We start from the raw sequence: 19,409 nt of genomic DNA, 5'->3' as shown, positions 1-19,409 counted from the left end.
CCCCACAGCCCTTTCTTCCTTTTTTTTTCTCCCTTTGAAACATAAATGAACCTAAAAAAAAAACTGACTTTTATAGAAAACATTAAAAGCAAAACGATGTCGTTTTGAACATATGACCAAAACGACGTCGTTTCAGGTCAATGAGGATCCGCATGTTGACCGAGATCCGACCCAAGATCTGAGCAACCCGACTCGATGACCCGCTTCAGCCAGCTTTGAACTGGTTTATACGAACTTGGTGACGACTCCTTTTATTTTTTTTCGATTTTAAAATTTATTCACGTCTGACGATCTCAAAACCGTTACAACAAGCAATAATCTCTATTCATCATTAATTATGAAATGAACGAGGGATAACCACACGAGCCATCGAAACCCAACCACCATTCTATTATTTTTTATTTTTGGTTATTGTGTTTTAAGAAAATCTCTAATTGCGTAGCTTTCTAAAAATAAATTATTGAATCGCAAAAAAATTTAGTTCATGTTTAGTATTTAAGATAATAAATATGATACAATACTAATAATTATATATTATATTTAATTTATATCTAAAAATAAAATAAAATTACAAAAATAATTAATTATCTTCTTATTATAAGATGATTTAATCTTTTATAAATGGAGATAATTGTTTTTAATTTATGAAATTGAATTTATATATTTTATTATACCTTTAAAAATTATATCAATAATTTAAATTATTTAAATTTAAAAAAAATAATTTTAACTAATAAATAAATTATTTTATTATAATTTTTAGACATATCAAACATAAAATATGATATATTATTTTATCTAATCTTATTCATAATACATTAAATATAAAATAAAATAACATCATTTTATTTAATTTTATTTATAATATTATTTTATCATAATTTTATATATTAAACATATTTTTTGCTTTCCTTCAAAACATTTTGATTATTCAAAAACAAGGAAATTGAAATTGGAAAATGGAAACAAACTTGTTTTCCCATATATAACTCTATCCTTTGCATATATGCCAGAGAATTGGCCATACAAGCCCACTTGCTCCCTCAATCAAAACGTTTATTTTCTGATTTGCATGTGGAAGAAGATGGTTGGGCAGCAAAAACGATCTTTCCCCTGGCCACTTGCGGAACATTAATTTCTGTCGGAAACCACTTGTAAATGATTTCACGACTGAGTCAAAGATCATTGATTTTTTGTGTACCGGTTAAAAGATGAGAGTTTTTAAATTTAGAAAAGAGTAAAATTTTTAAAAATAAATAATGAAAGATGTAAATATAAATAATTTAAAATAATATAAAAATTAAAAAAAATTAATAACATAAAAATTTACAATTAAAATTTAATATGATTCTCCTTTAATCTTTTTTATGACTGATTTTAAAATTATTGAATATAAAATTTAGTTTAATTTTATTATTCCGTTAATTTAATTTTATCTTATATTTTTATAAAATTATAAAAATTAAAATGCAGTATCTCGTTATTGGGATTTGGACTTTACTGTACATCCTTTTTTTTGTTTACCAAAAAATAAAATAAAAAACAAAGAAAATGTCGTTTTCTTACCCGGTTTTTTCGTCGATTCAAGTCCAAAAGGGGTAATCGTAAAAAATTCTCTTTAATTTTTTTTTTTTTATAAAACGACCATAAATCCTGCACGCTATTTTATGCCAACATATTTAATTTCTTTTTCAGTCTACCGAAAGCTGAGCTATTACTGACGACAGTGTCGCTTTTTTCCCGTTATTTTAAATTACAAGGTCTCCTTTTTTTTCTCTTTCTCTCTTTTCTTCTTAAAAAAGCTACTTTTGAAGATGGCTGAGCTCCAACGCTATCTTGTCACCCTTAGTTGCATGCGATTGTCTCGATTGTTTAGAACTTTTAATTTTTAATCTGCTTTGTTCTTAGATTTTCCGAGCAGGTATCCAATGCATTTCAAGTTTTTTTAATTGGTTTTTAGCTTCTTTTTTTTTTGTTTTTTTATTTTTTTTTTGTTGGTGAGTGAATGCAGCGGCCGTAGATAAATGGAAAATTTGATTTTAGAGCAAAAAGATGCAGTTGATTGGGTCTATAGAGGAGAAGGAGCTGCTAATCTTGTTCTCGCTTACACTGGATCATCTCCAGCATTTGTAAGTTCTTCAACTCTTTTTTTTTTTTAGAATTTCGAAATTTATTTAAAAATGGAAAGTGGAATATAAAATTGAAATTGTCAGTATAATGGTTGCTTATTTCTTTTTCTTTTTTTTTTTTTGGGTTTGGAATTTCATTGATATAATAATAAGATTGGGAAAGTGATGCGAATTCAAAAGTCACAACGGAACGGCAAAAATGAAGTGAAGGGAAACGGAGCTTTAACAAAGCATGAACAGCTTGTTTGGCAAGAAAATGAGGTGCTAATGGCGTCGCCAAACAACGAGATTGTAGATCACCTTTACGTCAAGCATGTCATGTGCCCATTGTTAGGCCCAAAAAATGTTGATGCCGGGGTATATGTATCTCTACTTGTTATCATAGTTCTGATTCGGTTATTTTGGTTTTGATGAGCTCTATAACTGACTTTGCATTCTGGGTCTTTTGAGTTTGGCAGCTACGTGTTCTTGTAGCTAAGGAATTCCTTGAGTTTGTTGACAAGAATGTGACTTGTCACCGGCCTGCTTGGCGAGTTGATTCATCACAGGTTGATATGAATCGTGATTCCGTGCTAATCATGTCAGATCATTCAATCTTTCCTAATGGTGATTTTGTCTTCTCCTGATGTAGTTTAATGTATTTCGGATATTGTGCTTATAAATGTAAAGGGATGATCTCTTCTTTGTCACTTTTATAGACAGAGGAAAACAGGACTTTGTAATCCTATTCAGCTAAGCTTAATCAGAGAAGTTTGTAGCTGTCTTCAGATCTTATCCTTAGGAGAGCAAAAGTACCATTAGCAGACTTGCTTTTACTAGAATGTAGGTGTCAAAATGTTTGCCTAGTAGAGGTTTGGAAGTAGGGAAAGGACTATGAAGTAGCTTTCCATATATGGTCTATTTGGAATTTGTATATCTAAAATTACTTTGAGCAAACTGGCCAGTTGAAGCAGCTTTTTTTCTTAATGTGATTTTAATAACTACATTGCTACTTTATGCTTTTGGAAATTTGTATGTGGTCTTCCTCATTTTTGTTTTCCTAGAACTCAGCTCATATGTCCGAATACGAGTAGTTAAATCTAAGTAAACCTGAACCTAGATTTACATCACAAATGATAGAAATTAGTTTATGCAATATAGAAAGATTCCATTAGGTTCTTATATCATTGCACGTTCTTTATTTCAGGTACTCTTAAAGGTGGACCATGTATAACTGTTGAGATAAAGGTGGATTTCTTTCTATGCTTTTTTCCTCATTTTCTTTGTGTCATCAACTTTTTTTTTATGCATTTTGATTTGCTCTACTGAGTTTTTCTTTCCATTTGTTTCAATGACGAAGCCCAAATGTGGATTTCTCCCAATTTCAAGATTCATTGCTGAAGAAAATGCTGTTAAAAGAACCATAACTCGGTTTAAAATGCACCAAGCACTGAAGTTGCATAATCAAGAGGTAACTTTTGTTGCTTCATATTATTAGGTGTTTTTTAGTGCTTGTTATTATGTCCACATGCAAGAGAAGGGTGTCTATTCTAGCAACTTTCTCACCCATATATTAGCTATTATGGCCATTTTTGTTTATATTTATGTTCATTCTTAATAATTGTGATATTTCAAAAATATTTACAGATATCAGAATATAGTGAATATAATCCACTGGATCTATTCTCTGGATCCAGAGACAGGATATGTAAAGCCATCGAAGCCCTATATGCCACCCCTCAGAACAACTTCCGCGTATTTTTGAATGGTTCTCTTGTATTTGGGGGCTTGGGCAGTGGCACAGACTGCAGTACTATTCTGGTTGGTGAGGCCTTTGAAAATGCACTTAAGAATGTCATTCAAGCAGATAATGGCCTGCGCACAACTAGTTTTATACAGCTTGTTGCTGAGACAGTTTATACTTCCGGAGTATTAGATCAACTTCTTGAAGTTCAGAAGCTCGATGCTTATGACATTGAAGGGGCAATTCATGCTTATTATAACATAATTTCTCAACCTTGCATGGTTTGTAGAGAGTTGAGTAAAGACAAATTATCACACCTTTATACCCCTTTGCACTCCATTCCATTGGATGAAAGCTTGAAGATTGTGAAGGGCTATTTGATAGCTGCAAGTGCAAAGGACTGTAGTTTGATGATTAGTTTTAGACCAAAGGAAAATGATGATTTACTATCAAGAACTTCTTACAGTACTGTATATCTAGGATCAACTAACCAAGTTTTTGAGTACAAGGTAGACTCTCTTGCCATTTTTATTTGACTTTTACTGTTCATTGTGAATGCCAAAATATTGTATTCGGTATTTTTGTAGCATTTGAAAGTAATCTCCCAAAATACTTTTCTAGTGCATGCTTTGATTTTGTTGTTCAAAACTATTTGAAGTCAAATTTTTGTAATGGTTTGCAAATATAATTTTCTTTAGGGCCATACTAATTTGCTCAATCTTTCCAACAAACCTACAAAAAACATTATACAGCTCTGTGTTTAATATATTGAGGAAATTCTTGTGGGCTGAAATCAAAGTCCTATTTGGCAAGGCTTCTTATTTTCTTCTCATGTTACATGTGTATCTTATCTAAGTTGCAAATTTCTAGGTGCATTTCATTGATCTGGATTTGAAACCTTTAAAGAAAATGGAGTACTATTACGAGTTAGATGAGAAGATCGTTAATTGCTATTCTCAGACTGTGAAAACTGAGCGTGAAGCAGATAATGCTGTTAATGGACGCCCATGGAAGAGTATTGAGATGAAAGATATGCCTTAGAAGACAGTTTGTATGCTGACGATTGTACTGGTAAGTGCAAGTAGTTCTTATATGTTTCCTAAACTTTGTTGTAATATTAAAGGTTGTAAGAGTGAAGATGAGTATTGATCATCTTTAGGCCAAAGTTCTTCCTTCACCAATTTTTGAGGCTTTTGGATTTCCCTTTGAGAAAATAATCTGTTGTCTGTATCTTTTGCTTAAAGATTTATACTAGTTAATTTCTTTTTTGTTTTCCTTCTTATGTAGAAATTGAATGGTCCTCTACTTTCACAGCCGTTGCATATTCTCTGATTTATAGTCAGATTCATCTATGTGAGGGACTACTTGTTGGAAGGAGTTTAATCCTTTACCATTTTGTTGTACAATTGTCCAGTGTAATGTGGACTGCCTTGAAATCATAAAAACCATGTGCGTAACTCTGTTACTCGATGTCCAGTTTGTCTTACTCTTACCAGAGATTTGTTACTTGATAATTTACCAAAAACATTACTCCTATACTTTGTTCTTTCTAGTCTACAAATAATCTCTCTCATGATTTTTTAAGATATAATATTTACCAAAAATTCTTTTCTGCTTTTCAAGTATTAAGTTGTCAATAATCATCTATGCTGGGGTTATGCTAGACCTTCTTGCAACTGAACTTCAAACTTTTCCTTTGGATCTCTCTTATTTGCAAGTATTGTGGAGAAAGATGATTATCCATACTTGAAAGAGTTAATTCATTTTAATTCTTGCAATGTTATATTATTGTAATGCTACTATTCATGCATGTCTCATCTGGTTTCTGAGGGAGAGCTGGTTAATATTCCACTTCTAGTGGGAGATTGCTTAACAAGAGAGAAAATGAGAAAATGACAGACCACTAGGGTTTGGACTAACAGGGAAAATGATGTATCAACTACTCACTGCCATTTTATCTTGAGCCCACATGGCCAATCAATTCATACAGCTGGATATTGAATTTACTGTTTTTAGTGGAAACTTTGATGGTATTTTATGGTGATGAAAATTGAAGTTATTAGCAGATTTTCTTAACTATACTCTTGCTTTAAAGCTTATTAAAGCATAATTTTTGTGTGAAAGCCTAACTAATGAATTCCGTTTTTTATTTCCTTCTTAAGCCTGATTAATGAATTCCACTCTTTATTTTCTTCTTAATCCTGACCAATTTGTGTAATGTTTGCATGTGAAGTAATTTAACATGATAAACTTCTTAGAACAGCAGCTTGCATTATGCATGGAAAGGACATTAAGAGCATGTAAAGGAGTCATTTTTTTTCAGATTACAGTAATGTTTGCATCCATTTTTCATCAACAAAGTGGTGCTTCTTTGTAGACAGAATGAAGCTCTGTTGTCTTTTTGATTATGTGTTAATATTCTGTGCGAGGTTTGCATGGTCCATGATATCCTCAGCCATAAGCCTGTAACTCAAACAGGAATTTGAGTTGAAGATATGACCTCTTGGTGAAAGATCTACAATGTTTTGGGGCCTAGCATATGTGCGAAATCAGAATGATTCTGACTCCTCTTTGTTCGAAGTTTCATGCTTTCTGAAATTATTCCCCTTTGGGTAGTTTGTGATGAAGTTTTGTAGACCTTTAAGAGCTGGAGAGCTGGAGGTGCCACTTCTAAAATGCTTGGACCATTGGAGGGAGGCCCTCTGGCTCCCACAGTTTTATATCTGCAATTTCGCCACATTTTTGGCTTGCCAGGTATAGGTTCAATATTCCATGTTATTATAGTTTCAGATGATTCCAGACTTTCTTATAAGAAGACATTTCAATGCTTCAGAGTTTTTTCTTAGCATTCTTTGCCTTCTTTATTTGAGTCCCCTGCCTGTCTAACAATGATATATGCTTCTTTTTTTTTCATTAATTTATTTTCCCACAGTAATAGGGTATAAGATCAAAACCTAAAGTTACTAACGTTTGATTAGGATAAAACAACTTCCTGATTCTGGTCTCAGTTTCAATAGCTTAATTAGAAACTTTAACCTTTGGGCTTCAACGCTGAATGTCCATCTCTGCTGCAGAGCAAATTATACTAAAGAATCAGCTAGTTTTGAGACTGTCAAGAAGGTTTGCTTGTATCTTGTTGGTAAATTTCTCTTCCCATTATAATCTCTAGGCCTTTTAAAGTTGAAGGCTTGAGTAAAAATGGACCTAAATGATTGGTATAACTGTATAACTGTGAGTTTTACCATTCAGCTTGACCCACTACTGACACACACACACACACAGACAAATACACAAACTCACTCTCGCCTGTTCTCCTCGAGGAGATACACACACAGGTAAGCTAAAGTTGTACTGGAAAACTCAAGGTCATATGGCTGACAGGCTTCTGTAATCAGAAGGAAATGTTCAATCTGGTTGCTCTGACAACATCCTCGACAAAGCATCCTACTGTCTGAACTCCGAACAAATGATTGTTTGACCCTCCCTGGAACTTTTCATATAGTCTACGTCATATATTGTATGAACTACTGCCTGTATGATTTATTTTTTGCAATAGAAAGAATTTTCCTCAAGACAAGGGAGTTACTTTGTGAGCCAGGGAAACTGCTATGCATAGGTATGTTTCATTTAAAACTGATTCAAGGTCATTATGAGTGAGAATTCTGAAGTCATGTTGATGTTTCTAGTCATATACGTTTGCATGTGTGTCTCTTGTGATTGGGGTCCTTGCAAAAATCACATTTAATGCGCAAGACGCCATTGCTAGCCCAATCAAGAACCTTACTGACTTGCATTTATTTTTCACCAACTAACACCGTCAGTCCATTTAGTTTCCAACCAAACCAAACTTCTTTCCAAAACATAAGAAAAACCATAGTCAAAAACACATTAAAGTTATAAGTAATCAAATGAAGTTGAGAGATGCCAGGGCGTAACCAGAATAAAAAAAATCGGTGTGATCATATTTTAACTTTTGTTTTATAAACATGATATTTTATATACCATTATATCATTAAAAAAAAATATGTTTAAATCTGAAAGTTTTATGTATATAAGATTATAGAGTATATATATTATCTCGTTACTTCAATAAAAAGTTAATACATTAATAATAAGATATTATTTTAAGTTTATAATTTGATTATGGGTTTCATTTTATTCTTATTTTGTTATTATTTATCTTTTTTTTTTTAAAAAAAAAGACAAATTATGTGATTAATTATAAAAGTAAACAATTTTTATGAAATCTTATGTATTAAAAGGAATTACAATCATAATTAAATAATTTTTAATATACACCAAGAAGAGAAACCAAGCAAACCGAATTAATAACAAATCAAACAATATGTAATTTTAATGAAACTTGAACAGAAAGATGTAAAGGTTTGAAAGTTTCCTTTTTACTATGGGAATAATATTTCATTAGAAGGAAATAATATTTTTAAATAAGTAAAAATCGAAGATTAATTACTTGATAATATATTTGAAAATATATTACATTTCCCAATTTAATCTAATATTCTTATTAGTGATCAAATCGTATTAAATAAAAAATTTATAATTATATATAATTAATATAAATATAAGATTTTTTAAGAAAAAAAATTTACCCTCTTTTTAGATTTCTATCAAGTTCTTATGGAGCCAATGCAAGTAAATTACACAAATTCATTAAAACAATTATATTAAGCTAAAGTTTTGGATAATTGAGTGGGGTCAATTGATTGACCCCATAATTTTGGCTACAGCACTAGAGAGATGTAGTAATGATTTACATATAGGAAGTTTGGATCCATTACTTTTCCCTGGAGAAGCTTGTTCTCATCCAACAATTTACAATTATGTCAAAGGTTCCTATCCCCTGGAACCCCGTTTAGCTTTCCATATTGATTTGTGTCATTTGATGTTTGTTCTGCTATGCATTTAAGTTTTGACTCATCATTCTGCTCTGCCATTCTCACCCTGCACTGAAATGTTGCAGTACTTTTACTGGTCGTAGGATGCTTGAATGAATTGTCTGTTCCACGCTCAGACAAATTACCGTAGAATCTGACTCTTTTTTTCTGTTGCAGAAAACAGTCCTGTCAGTGGAGCTGCTCTGTCCGAGGTGCAGGCAGAAGGTAATGAGGGTAATCTCTGACATAGTAGGGATAACCTCTATTGTCCTTGATCCACCCAAAAATACAGTAACTGTTACCGGTGAAGCTGATCCGTTTAAGATCATTAAGAAAGTCAGGAAATTTAGAAAACATACATCAATCGTAAGTATAGGGGCTGCAAAGGATGAGAAGAAGGACGAGAAGAAGGACGAGAAGAAGGATGAGAAGAAGGTCGAGAAGAAGGATGAGAAGAAAGATATTGTGATTTTCGCTCCAAAGATATGCCAGAAATGTGATGTTTGGTATGTTGATGATTTTTATAATCACTGTTCCATTCTGTAATTAAGTTGATAAATCCTAGTTTCATACATTGCAAATGATAAATTCAGAAAGGAACTCCCTTTCTTTCCAGTGGTTGGATAAAGCATAAACTGCCAATGTTTCCACAAATGGCTTCTGCAAATTTTAGTATATTTAAAGTCTCAATTAATGGCAATATTTCCCTTTCTTGGGTTTTGTCAAAGCATGATGGTTAGAAAATGGCAAAGTTTATTTCTGTTTAACTGTTTTAGCTAAATAGTTAAGTCTTTTCGATGTGGTGAGAGGCCTTCAATCAAATTCTTCAATTACTTGGGTACTAAGTGATTGACGAAAATAATTATTCAAATTTCATAAGAGAAAATAAATTTTTAATAAGTAAGTTTATAAAAGTTTTTATATGGTTATTTATAAAAAAATATGTTAAAAAATTATAAGATTTTAAAGAATAAATATCTCATAAGATTATTAAAGATTTATGTCTTGTAGTTGTATGTATTTATATATTTGTGAGTCGGTGGGTGTGTGGTTAATAGATTTTTCATTCTCTAAATTGGAAATTAATTAAGTCGGTGGGTGTGTGGTTAGCTTTGGCAAAACAAAAAAATGTATCCTGATTGCCGACAATGGATCGGTCACCATACATACAAAGTGAGATGTTGATTTGATGAAACTATATAACATTATAAAATAATCAATACATGATATCTCAACATGAAAAGCTCATTTGATCCAATTTTTTTTTTGTAGGAAAAAGACTGGAAAAGATTGTCACATGTTTTTAAATTTGTTCACCTTTTAGGTGGCTACTAACGTTGCTTGCACCTCATCCTTTCCAACTATATGCTAAAAAAAAAACGAAAGAAATTAGTTATATCTTTGCATGGGATTGAATCATTTGATTACCCTTTTCTTTATTCCAGAAAATTTGTTACATTTTGATGGGTTTCGAGCGGGAAAATGAGTCTGTAATTTGCATGTAAATAGTTTCAAGTTACCAGGCTTTCAAGGTAAACCAGTTTGGGCTGTCAAATCTAGTATTGGGGTCGCCGTTTAGCTTTTTCATCATTATGTTGTGGGCTTCTTTTAAAATGCTGGATTGCTCTATTCGGCCCGGACGGGAGGCAAGTTTTGGACTAATGCATTATTGGTTCCAGTCTCCAGAGTCCCAGAGGATTCTAGCTCCTCCTTATTTAAGAGATTTTTCTTTGCTTTCTCTCCTAGCAAGCAAAACTGTTCTAATTTGCCTATTCCTCTGCTTAGCCGAAACCTCTCTAAAACCCTGAAAGCGTACTCATCTAGAAAAAAGAAAGGTGTGGTTTTCAACCAAAACAATGCCTTCATATGAAGCTCTTCTCTCTGCAGTTGCCTCTCTCGCAGCCTCTGCCATTCTCTTACGAACCATTGCCAATGAATTCATCCCGGATTCCATGAAAGATCAGTTCTTTTTGCGCCTTCAAAAGATTTCATTGTGTTTATCCTCTCAGCTCACGGTTGTCATTGAAGAGTCTGATGGGCTCACCGCTAACCAAATCTTCCAGGCTGCTAATGTTTACTTGGGTGAAAAGTTGTCATCATCAACGCGAAGGGTCAAAGTTAACAAGCACGAAAAAGAGAAAAGACTGCAAGTGATTACTGATAAGAATCAAGAATTGGTTGATGTATTCAGAGGTGTGAAGTTGAAGTGGGTATTGTTGTCTTCTTCACGGAATCGTAAATTTGTTTCTAACAAGAAAAATAACACCAATGGGATGTTAAGGGAGGAAATATGGTACTTTGAGCTGAGTTTTCATAAGAAGAGCAGAGAGATGGTGTTGAGTTCATACTTACCTTACATTCTTCAAAAAGCAAAAGAGATAAAAGAAGAGAAAAAGACACTTAAGCTTCATACGGTTGATTATAATGGTACTGATTATTGGGGTTCGATCAACCTTGATCATCCAGCGAGTTTTGATACCATGGCAATGGATCCGAAGATGAAGATGGCACTAATAGAAGATCTTGATAGGTTTACAAGAAGGAAAGAGTTTTACAGGAGAGTAGGGAAGGCTTGGAAGCGTGGGTATTTGTTATATGGACCACCTGGCTCGGGAAAGTCAAGCTTGGTTGCTACCATGGCTAATTATCTCAAGTTTGATGTTTATGATTTGGATTTAAAGGAGGTTCAGTGCGATTCCGATTTGAGGAGATTATTGATCGGTACAGGTAATCGATCAATAATAGTCATTGAGGACATCGATAATTCACTAAATTCTGCTGAAGATGACAAGGTATGGATCAATGAAGAAAAGCTCTTCTCTTAATTTCATATTTATAACGTTGGTTTTTTACTCAATAGTCCGTGGCTTTACAGGTTACTTTCTCTGGTCTGCTGAACTTCATTGATGGTTTGTGGTCAAGTTGTGGGGATGAGCGGATAATAGTGTTGACAACCAATCACAAGGACCATCTTGATCCAGTGCTGCTAAGACCAGGACGAATGGATATGCATCTCCATATGTCTTATTGCACATTTAGCGGTTTCAGGACACTTGCTTGTAATTATTTGCAAATTCAAGATCATCCACTTTTTGAGGAAATCAAGGGGTTGTTAGAGAAGGTTCAGGCAACACCAGCTGAAGTTGCAGGAGAGTTGATGAAAAGTGAAGATCCAGATGTTGCTCTTCGAGGACTTATCAAGTGCCTCCATAACAGGGCAAACGCTGAGATGCAGCAGGAAAGTTAGAACTTAGAACCGATATTAGGACCTTCCAAGTTTAGGAAAGTCGTTTACAATGTCTTAAATTGAACCCCACCCCCCAGCAAAGAAATAAAAAGGCTTAGTATTTCCTTATGCACTCTAGTTTCAAGATTATAAGTTATATAAACTGCTTTTGTAGGCTTGGTAGATTGCGATTTCTGAAGCATTTTTGTGTCGTGCTCCTTAATTTAAATTTGATAATTCTGGGAAAACATTCACATAAAAAAGATCTGCAGAAACCCAAATCTATGCCTTTAAGTAGCTCCCATCAACTTGGCACTGGTAACCTATTCTAGATGTCAAGCAAGCCAATAGTAAATATTTTATTAACGTGTCATAAAAATAAAGCAAATTATTTCCCGCAATTATCATAAGTAGTACCATTCTTCCTAGTAAAATTATGTAAAATGTAATTTGTGTATATATGTCTTTCTTCAGCTCCTTAATTGGGCAGTGAATTCAATGCTAAAACAGGGCAGTGAAAATCTGTTTCTCTTAACGACCATTCTAAACCCTATGTTCCTTTATACCTTTGAGTATGGATCATAGATGCAAAGTGTGAAGCAACAAATGAAGATATGTCTTTCTTCAGCTCATTGATCCTCAAAATCTGCATTCACAGACAAGGGAATCCTTGTACCAAAGACATTTGTTCAGGTTAGAAAAGTAAGAAAAAAATCGGTTTAAGACAGAAGAAACATCAATAGAGACAGCAAGAACAAAAGTACCTTAGTTGTAAGAAGCTGAAAAGATCTGCATCGATTGAATTGCATCTACAAAATCACAACATGGAGATGCTCATATTCACATTTAAATACCAGCAAGAACAACATGAATAAAATGGAAGATAACCGAAGTTAAAGAATACCTGGCAACTGAATTCTGTATCTATCCAGTCAGAATCTTGCGTTGTTTGCCACATGAGATAATTTCGAGTAAGTCTCAGGTATATTTAGTAATCATGTCTCTCAAGAATCATGTTTGGCAGGAAAGTGAAGTTTTTTTACCTCAAAATTATTGGAATTTGAACTGCCATTATACTTAACTTCACTATTTGAAGGAGAACCAGTCGCAGCAGTTCTCACACGAACATAAGTTGCAAAAGAAAACCGATACCGTTTTCTACTAATGGCTTGGACGAATACCACAGCGGGAAACAAGACAAATCAATTGCAGGAATCAAGATATCGCATTTAATGCTTGTCTAAATTTCAGTAATGTGGATGGCTTCACAATCTGGAGCATTAGTTGTTTCCCTGCATTATAAAACATCAAATATATCTCTTCCAACAATATGCAACAAAATTCAATAACTTTAACTAAAATTTACCTAAATATCTGGCAACTTCCAATGAAACACCTTCTCTACTGAAAAACGATAAGGAAACGCTGCTAATAATTGCAAAGCTGATGGAATGGACCTACATGTTATAACATTTTCTCCAGTAGTAATATCAGAACACACGGAACGAGTCAGGACAACATTTAGGCGACCAGGTAAAGGTCTACACTCAAGTGGAAGACTCGCCCAGGTTTTTCTACCCATTACTATAGCGTTCTTCTTCTCAGGATCTGATGTTGTCTTTGTAAGTTCCTTGAAGAATTTGAGATCAGAAGGTAAACTCCATGGTAACTTGCCATCTTTTCCAATCCCCATTTCACGAGTTGCAGCCACTACAACATGGTAATTCCTCAGGGAATCACTCTTAGCTAGGCTCCTTAAATTATCAGCCGACATTGCAGAAAATCCATTCTTTGAAGTCTCACTGAAGCCTCTTAAGAGTTGTGACGATGCAAAACCAGAAATGAGATTGCAAAACCCATTTGTGTAACAACCCAGAAGAACCTGAAAATGGAAAAAAAAAATTCAAATCGTGACAACAATATTTAATATAATCGAGACTAAAAACACTGGGGAAGATGTAAAAAGTAACCCATATAATTATACAAACCTTGGAGAAAAGCAAGTTCATCTGAAGACGCATAAAAATTGAGAAGAAAGCGAGACCCAAGAACCAAAAATCTTAAACTTTGGAACAAACAACCAAAAGGAAGAAAAATCAAGGATGGCAGAAACCACGAATCGCAGTTGCTCTGTCTATGTCCGAAACTGTTTACAGTCGGGTAGTCAAGCGAATGATATTTACGATAATTTTTATTGATAACTTGTTTAAAAAATGTTTTTACATTCTCATTTTGGCTTTACCCAAAAGAAATTTGCAATTGAGTTGGAAATAATCAGTTCCCATTTCCATGTCAAAGAAGAGGAGTCCATTACCCCATTTAAAGAAGGAAAAAAAAAAAGGAAAAGAAAACCAGTTATAGCTTGCAATTTTTTTTTTATCCATCTGATTTATAAAACCTTTTATCCCAATTCCCAAGTACCCGTTATGGATATTAGCATATAAGAAGGGAAAACACTATTTAATGTATTACGACATTCAGAATATGCGATAAACCCGAAAAACAATAACCAGGCATCACTCCAAGTCCAAATACAGTCCAAAGGACAACCATTATGCGCATGTGTATGGTATTTTATTTACATCGCATTTCCGTTTGTGACTGTGATACATCACCGGCAATACATAAGAAAGTTTTTTATCCATCTTGAGTATAGTAAGTATTGAATGCTGATCGAAATTCTGCCTTCTTTTTGGTCATCTCACCAGCAAAATAACTTCTTTTTCTGCATCATGCATACGAACATAAATACAGCAAACTAATGAAAATGAATCCAATTGCATGTATCGATGGCTGAATATAATAATCTTTTGACTTACCCGAGACTTGGCCTCTTCTTGACGATCTATATATGCAAGGAGTTCTTCCTGCCGTATTAAAGCTTCATGAAGAGCCTGGTCATTTATACAAAGCATAATCAATACAACGCCCAGCCAAATATATCAAAACTCTCATAAAAAAAGAACAAGACATGCATCATACATCAGGCTCGAGTCATTTAATAAACAAGCGTGACAGTTGGGGGACAATATCAAGAGAGGCTTGAATGCTTTCACAATCTTAAATCAAACAAGGTGGTGGCATCAAAGAAATCATCTCTACTCAAGTTGGAATCATGAATAACTACCTTTTTCGTAGCAATTAGCTCTGCTTCTAATGCATCCACACGATAAACAGCACCATTCAACAACTCCTCTTTCTCATGAGGCATCTCAAATCTTTTTGACTGTAGCATCTCAACCTTCTCTTCTAGATCACCCAGCCTTCTTAAGACAGATGACAGGAGGTCTGCCTCGGTAAACCTAGGAGCAGGTGAAGGGGGACGAGTTTCCTCCTTGTATGTCGGTTCAACATGCTGGTCAGGAATGCTACATGTCAAATCAGTTATACTCTGCTTCTTCATCAGATGCAACACCATTGTTCGGATAAGAGTAAAAAAGGTCAAGAAAGCTATAACCACAGCAACGATATGACCATAGATTCCTTTGGGAGTTTGCTCTACCAGCAGCAGAGGAGTCCCTGCAATTAAAGCCAGTAGACTTCATCAAAGTCAAACATATTGAAAAATATAGAAAGCAATAATCGAGCTCTGGTTTTGGTTACACTGTTCTCATGACTCATGATTGATTAAATCAGTGAAAATGAGCTAAAAGGCTTGGAAAACAGTGAGCGAGAGAAAGAGACAAGAGAGATGTCCAAAGCCTGGCAACTTTCTGTTTATTTTGGGTGTTGATTATCTCTCAATAAATCTTGACATTGATACCATATGTCTAACATGAGAATATGGATAATAAATGGTTGTAATACCATTTAAAACGCATTAAAATTAGGTCTTAAGCATCTACTTACATGCAGGATGATCCTGCAGTAGAATAAAGAAGAACAATTTATAGTTGAAATAGCACAAAATAGTTTCTCCTGTCACATTGGTTGAGTAAAATAGAAGCTTTTAAACACAGCTCATTGCTAACCTTTAGAAATATACGGACTCTGATGGGACACTTGAATCTCACATTCCGAATCTACAACCTTGTCAATCATGGGCACATATTCATCATACTCAGACGAACCACCAGCAGAGATCCCCCTACCAGCCATTCTAGCCTATACAATCATCATGGTATGTTGTTATGAGTTCAAGATTTAAGAATTTATAGCGTGAGACTGTAAGCTTACTTCCACTAAGCCATCTTAGGATGTTAGCATGTTACTTTATACAGTGAGCAAAGCATCCATGTATACACTTGTAAGTGAAGCACCCTTCGATAGATGAAAAGACTATCCTGGTTTTAGGTGATGTTTAAAACCATGAATCTGGCATGCAATGAATAAAATCCTTTTATGCCACTCAAACATTCATCGCATTTGCAAAGCACATACCTCTTCGCTAACAGGAGCCAATATTGGATGTAAATTGCTTCTAGTTGCCTTAGGAGAAGCAATTTCTTCCGCTTCAGATCCTGACTCAGCTGCAGATGTGTCACTACTCTTTATCTGATCCAGGATGGAAAAAAAGAAAGAAAAGCAGAATTAAATTAGAGAATATTTGACTGAATTCTAACAATATAAAACCCAAAGCTAAGCAGGCATGATATTCACAGGGAAAGACAATCTAGTAAACCATACCACAGGATAACATGGCTTATCATACGCAATTACACTTCCTTCACCGTTTGAAACTGTCACAATCTGTCTGGAAAATAGTGCTTCACGATTGGCAATCATCTGCATGAAGATATTCAATAAACATGTATGAGATAGCACTGAAAAACAAGTGAATTGGAGAATAAGGGTAAGTTTTTGCAGAAAGCGCAAATCAGACCTTTAATATATGGGGGTCATTCCAGGGGCCTTTGTCTGATCTCATACAACCTCCCTGATCAGCACAGGTGCAGCTACCTCCCAGAAATTGTGGCAACTCACTAACCAAGTTCAAGACATCAAAAAGTTTTAGTAGCCAGTACAATTAAATGTAACCAACATATCTGCAACCAAAAAATTTAATTACCTAGCATCAATAATTTCAAGCAACTTATTCTGGTAGTTTGTACCAAGAACCTGAGAACAATTTCTAAGATGAGGTAACTTCTATTCACTGAGAAGAGTAGATACTTTAACTCTAGAAAAAAGCCAAACTGCATAAAGATTTTGAACTTACAGAAATCTTACTAGCTGTTTTGGAATCAAGAAAAGATTTGACAGCTTTCAAGCCCATCTTAAAACCAGGACCAGCATTGACGATGAACATTCGGTAAAGAGTCTGCAAAGGGAGTATTGATGATAAACATTCCTGACAAATTTCTACCAACACAGAAAACATGAGCAATTTCACAAAATATCAACCATATCTACCTCAGGATAGTTATCACCATCAATCTTTTGCAGCCGCTTCACAAGATCTTGTGCAGACTTGCTAAACACATTATAACCCTATGAAGAAAAATGACTCAGAATGAGAAACATGCAAATGTAATAAAATCTTATTAGGCCAAACATAAAATTATGGCAGGGAAGACTGTAAAATCTAAGAAACAACATAAAACATACCATGCCTTGAACATCCAAAATAGTTGTGCCAGAATCTATGTGTCTCTTTGCAGCAATGGAGCAAGCTGGAAACTTAGTTGCAAAACACTTTTCAATTTCCTGAACATGGTATCTTACATATCTTTCCAAAGTTGTCACTCGCATGAGCTTGTCAGGTTCAACTTTTCCTAACAATTCAATGTAAACAGGTCTTCCTTCCTTATCCACCCCATGATAACCTTGAGGGTAGTACTTCAAAACTTCATTCAACTCATTGAGCTCAAAATCCTGATTAATCATAATAACAATTTAAAAAATGAGTCAGCTCTGATCCATATAAAACCGGGCAATAACTGAATAAACAATTTGGAAACAAAGTAGCTATGTCCTTAAAACTTAGAGGCAAATATTTAATGCAGTAACTAACAAAGATGAGATCACCTCCAAAATAGTATCAGCACCAAATTCTTTCCTCCATTGGATCATATTATCCCACATGTGCTTCGCTTTTTCGATATCAAAGTTCCTTGCTTTTAAGAATCTGTCACAGATGGAACTTTCAATAAGTACAGAGTAAACAAAAATTTGTATTGATAGGAACAATTGATGAAGTAATTCTTCATAAAATCAAAGAAGATTGCAACCTATACCTTAGTAGCATATGGTAATCATCATGCCTAGCAGGAAGCAACTCCTCCGAGATTAATGCCTGACGGAAAGCATCAACAGTCTGCAACTCCTCAATATCTCGAAAATCTTTAATCGAAACAGATAGGTCACTTTTCCTCCTACGACTTTTCTTCTTAAGAGTACGTCTGAATTTACTTGATGCCTTCATCGCTTTCTTCTTAAGATTCCCAATTCTAGTCTTCTTGTCATCTTCAGAGATTTCGAAATCCGATTTCCTATCTTTCTTTTCATCATTACTAGCAATACCTTCAAAACCTACATAGCAATCAAAAAGAAGTTCATCGATGATGCTCTAAAACTGAATTTAAACGGATATTCTGAAATAAAACAGAACTAACGGCAGTAACAATCAAGAAAATTAATAAGTATGAAATTATTAACCGACATCAAACCGAGACACTAACAGACCGTGGAATTCATAACTGATATCATAAATTTTTATTTCAAAAAAGAAAGCAGAGAAATTGAATTATGAAGATAAATTCACTTACAAGGCCTTGCGAAACGATCAATAGGACCCGACATGTTCAAAGAATCAATCGGCAAAAAGCACCGAAAGATCAAGAACGCGAATGAGAGATTATTTGAAAAAAAAAAAACAGAAATAGGTGAGAGTAAAAAAGAATTGAAGAGTACTATTGGGATCTAAAAGAAACGGTAGTTCAAAGAAATCGATCTTCGGAATTAACGAGGCTGCTGAAGCCTAGAGAGAAAAACCAACAAAAAAAAAAAATGAGACAAATAAAGAGCGTAAAAAATTGCAACGATTAGATCGTAAAAAATTAGCAAGTAATGGTCGTTGTATTTGTCGTCGGCGAAGGAAACGACGCGGGAGAGGATACGAAGCGCAGAGAAATGAAACGAGAGAGACGGGGGGTCCAGTGTGTCGTAAAAATATGTTTATCTCCGTTAGCGGTTGAAAACGTACTGTTGGGTCCCACCTGAGGACAGGTGGCGAGTTAAGAGTTGCCGTGTGTAGATTCCTTGGCGTTAATTGGCTGACGGTTAACAAGTTTCTGTCGCTGCCTTAAATTGTTTATTCTGTGTTATAATGGCAGGTGTTTTTTTGGGTATAATTCGAGCTACGCATTTAAAGATAGCGAATAAGCAGATGAACACCCGAAAGCAAGTACTTAGCCTTTGCCAAAGTCTTGGCCAAGTAACAGGACCATTCGCGTTTAGCTCATTTAACTTGTGTAGTAACCAAGGCACACAAAAAT

The 19,409-nt window shown here is 34.4% G+C and overlaps 3 protein-coding genes and 2 pseudogenes across 5 annotated transcripts; 3 read left to right on the top strand and 2 right to left on the bottom strand.

Annotated features, from left to right (window-relative positions):
* The first annotated feature begins 1,698 nt into the window (after positions 1 to 1,698).
* LOC111308764 (inositol-pentakisphosphate 2-kinase-like) lies at positions 1,699 to 5,127 on the top strand (annotated as a pseudogene). The gene is made up of 8 exons (XR_016340786.1): positions 1,699 to 1,921; positions 2,012 to 2,129; positions 2,283 to 2,486; positions 2,588 to 2,735; positions 3,316 to 3,356; positions 3,469 to 3,579; positions 3,756 to 4,361; positions 4,723 to 5,127. The product of XR_016340786.1 is annotated as an inositol-pentakisphosphate 2-kinase-like (transcript).
* LOC149519538 (heavy metal-associated isoprenylated plant protein 39-like) lies at positions 4,817 to 9,508 on the top strand. Its single transcript, XM_089758093.1, has 2 exons — positions 4,817 to 4,923; positions 8,925 to 9,508. The coding sequence occupies exons 1-2, from the start codon at positions 4,906 to 4,908 to the stop codon at positions 9,291 to 9,293; spliced, it is 387 nt and encodes a 128-aa protein (XP_089614219.1). The 5' UTR covers positions 4,817 to 4,905; the 3' UTR covers positions 9,294 to 9,508.
* A 969-nt stretch (positions 9,509 to 10,477) lies between these two features.
* Positions 10,478 to 12,172, top strand: LOC111300811 (AAA-ATPase At3g50940-like). Its single transcript, XM_022907140.2, has 2 exons — positions 10,478 to 11,539; positions 11,623 to 12,172. Exons 1-2 carry the CDS (start codon positions 10,604 to 10,606, stop codon positions 11,992 to 11,994), a joined length of 1,308 nt encoding a protein of 435 aa, XP_022762875.1. The 5' UTR covers positions 10,478 to 10,603; the 3' UTR covers positions 11,995 to 12,172.
* Positions 12,173 to 12,407: 235 nt separating this feature from the next.
* On the bottom strand, positions 12,408 to 13,994 carry LOC111308286 (bifunctional dihydrofolate reductase-thymidylate synthase-like; annotated as a pseudogene). Its single transcript, XR_016340785.1, has 6 exons — positions 13,962 to 13,994; positions 13,340 to 13,855; positions 13,017 to 13,265; positions 12,878 to 12,912; positions 12,738 to 12,782; positions 12,408 to 12,642 (listed from the first exon to the last, which is right to left on the bottom strand). The product of XR_016340785.1 is annotated as a bifunctional dihydrofolate reductase-thymidylate synthase-like (transcript).
* A 420-nt stretch (positions 13,995 to 14,414) lies between these two features.
* LOC111308020 (phosphatidylinositol/phosphatidylcholine transfer protein SFH8-like) lies at positions 14,415 to 19,060 on the bottom strand. The gene is made up of 14 exons (XM_022906406.2): positions 18,681 to 19,060; positions 18,150 to 18,444; positions 17,941 to 18,040; positions 17,521 to 17,787; positions 17,326 to 17,403; positions 17,132 to 17,233; positions 16,982 to 17,031; positions 16,796 to 16,895; positions 16,600 to 16,698; positions 16,354 to 16,467; positions 15,945 to 16,077; positions 15,101 to 15,492; positions 14,793 to 14,867; positions 14,415 to 14,698 (listed from the first exon to the last, which is right to left on the bottom strand). The coding sequence occupies exons 1-14, from the start codon at positions 18,712 to 18,714 to the stop codon at positions 14,675 to 14,677; spliced, it is 1,863 nt and encodes a 620-aa protein (XP_022762141.1). The 5' UTR covers positions 18,715 to 19,060; the 3' UTR covers positions 14,415 to 14,674.
* Positions 19,061 to 19,409: the final 349 nt, after the last annotated feature.

This window comes from Durio zibethinus, chromosome 3 (assembly GCF_047325235.1).
Source record: "Durio zibethinus cultivar Kanyao isolate XHJ-2024 chromosome 3, ASM4732523v1, whole genome shotgun sequence".
In the NCBI taxonomy this organism is placed as follows: domain Eukaryota; kingdom Viridiplantae; phylum Streptophyta; class Magnoliopsida; order Malvales; family Malvaceae; genus Durio; species Durio zibethinus.
This window is presented reverse-complemented; position numbering and strand designations above follow the sequence as displayed.

What these genes read in the sequence shown, in the direction of transcription:
- LOC111308020 (XM_022906406.2), bottom strand. Translation starts at nt 18,714, where the DNA reads ATGTCGGGTCCTATTGATCGTTTCGCAAGGCCTT. An exon ending in CTTGAAATTATTGATGCTAG is followed by an intron (nt 16,896 to 16,981) that starts GTAATTAAATTT and finishes GAACTTGGTTAG; the next exon opens with TGAGTTGCCACAATTTCTGG. An exon ending in AGCTAATTGCTACGAAAAAG is followed by an intron (nt 14,868 to 15,100) that starts GTAGTTATTCAT and finishes ATAAATGACCAG; the next exon opens with GCTCTTCATGAAGCTTTAAT.
- LOC111300811 (XM_022907140.2), top strand. Translation starts at nt 10,604, where the DNA reads ATGCCTTCATATGAAGCTCTTCTCTCTGCAGTTGCCTCTCTCGCAGCC. An exon ending in ATTCTGCTGAAGATGACAAG is followed by an intron (nt 11,540 to 11,622) that starts GTATGGATCAAT and finishes GTGGCTTTACAG; the next exon opens with GTTACTTTCTCTGGTCTGCT.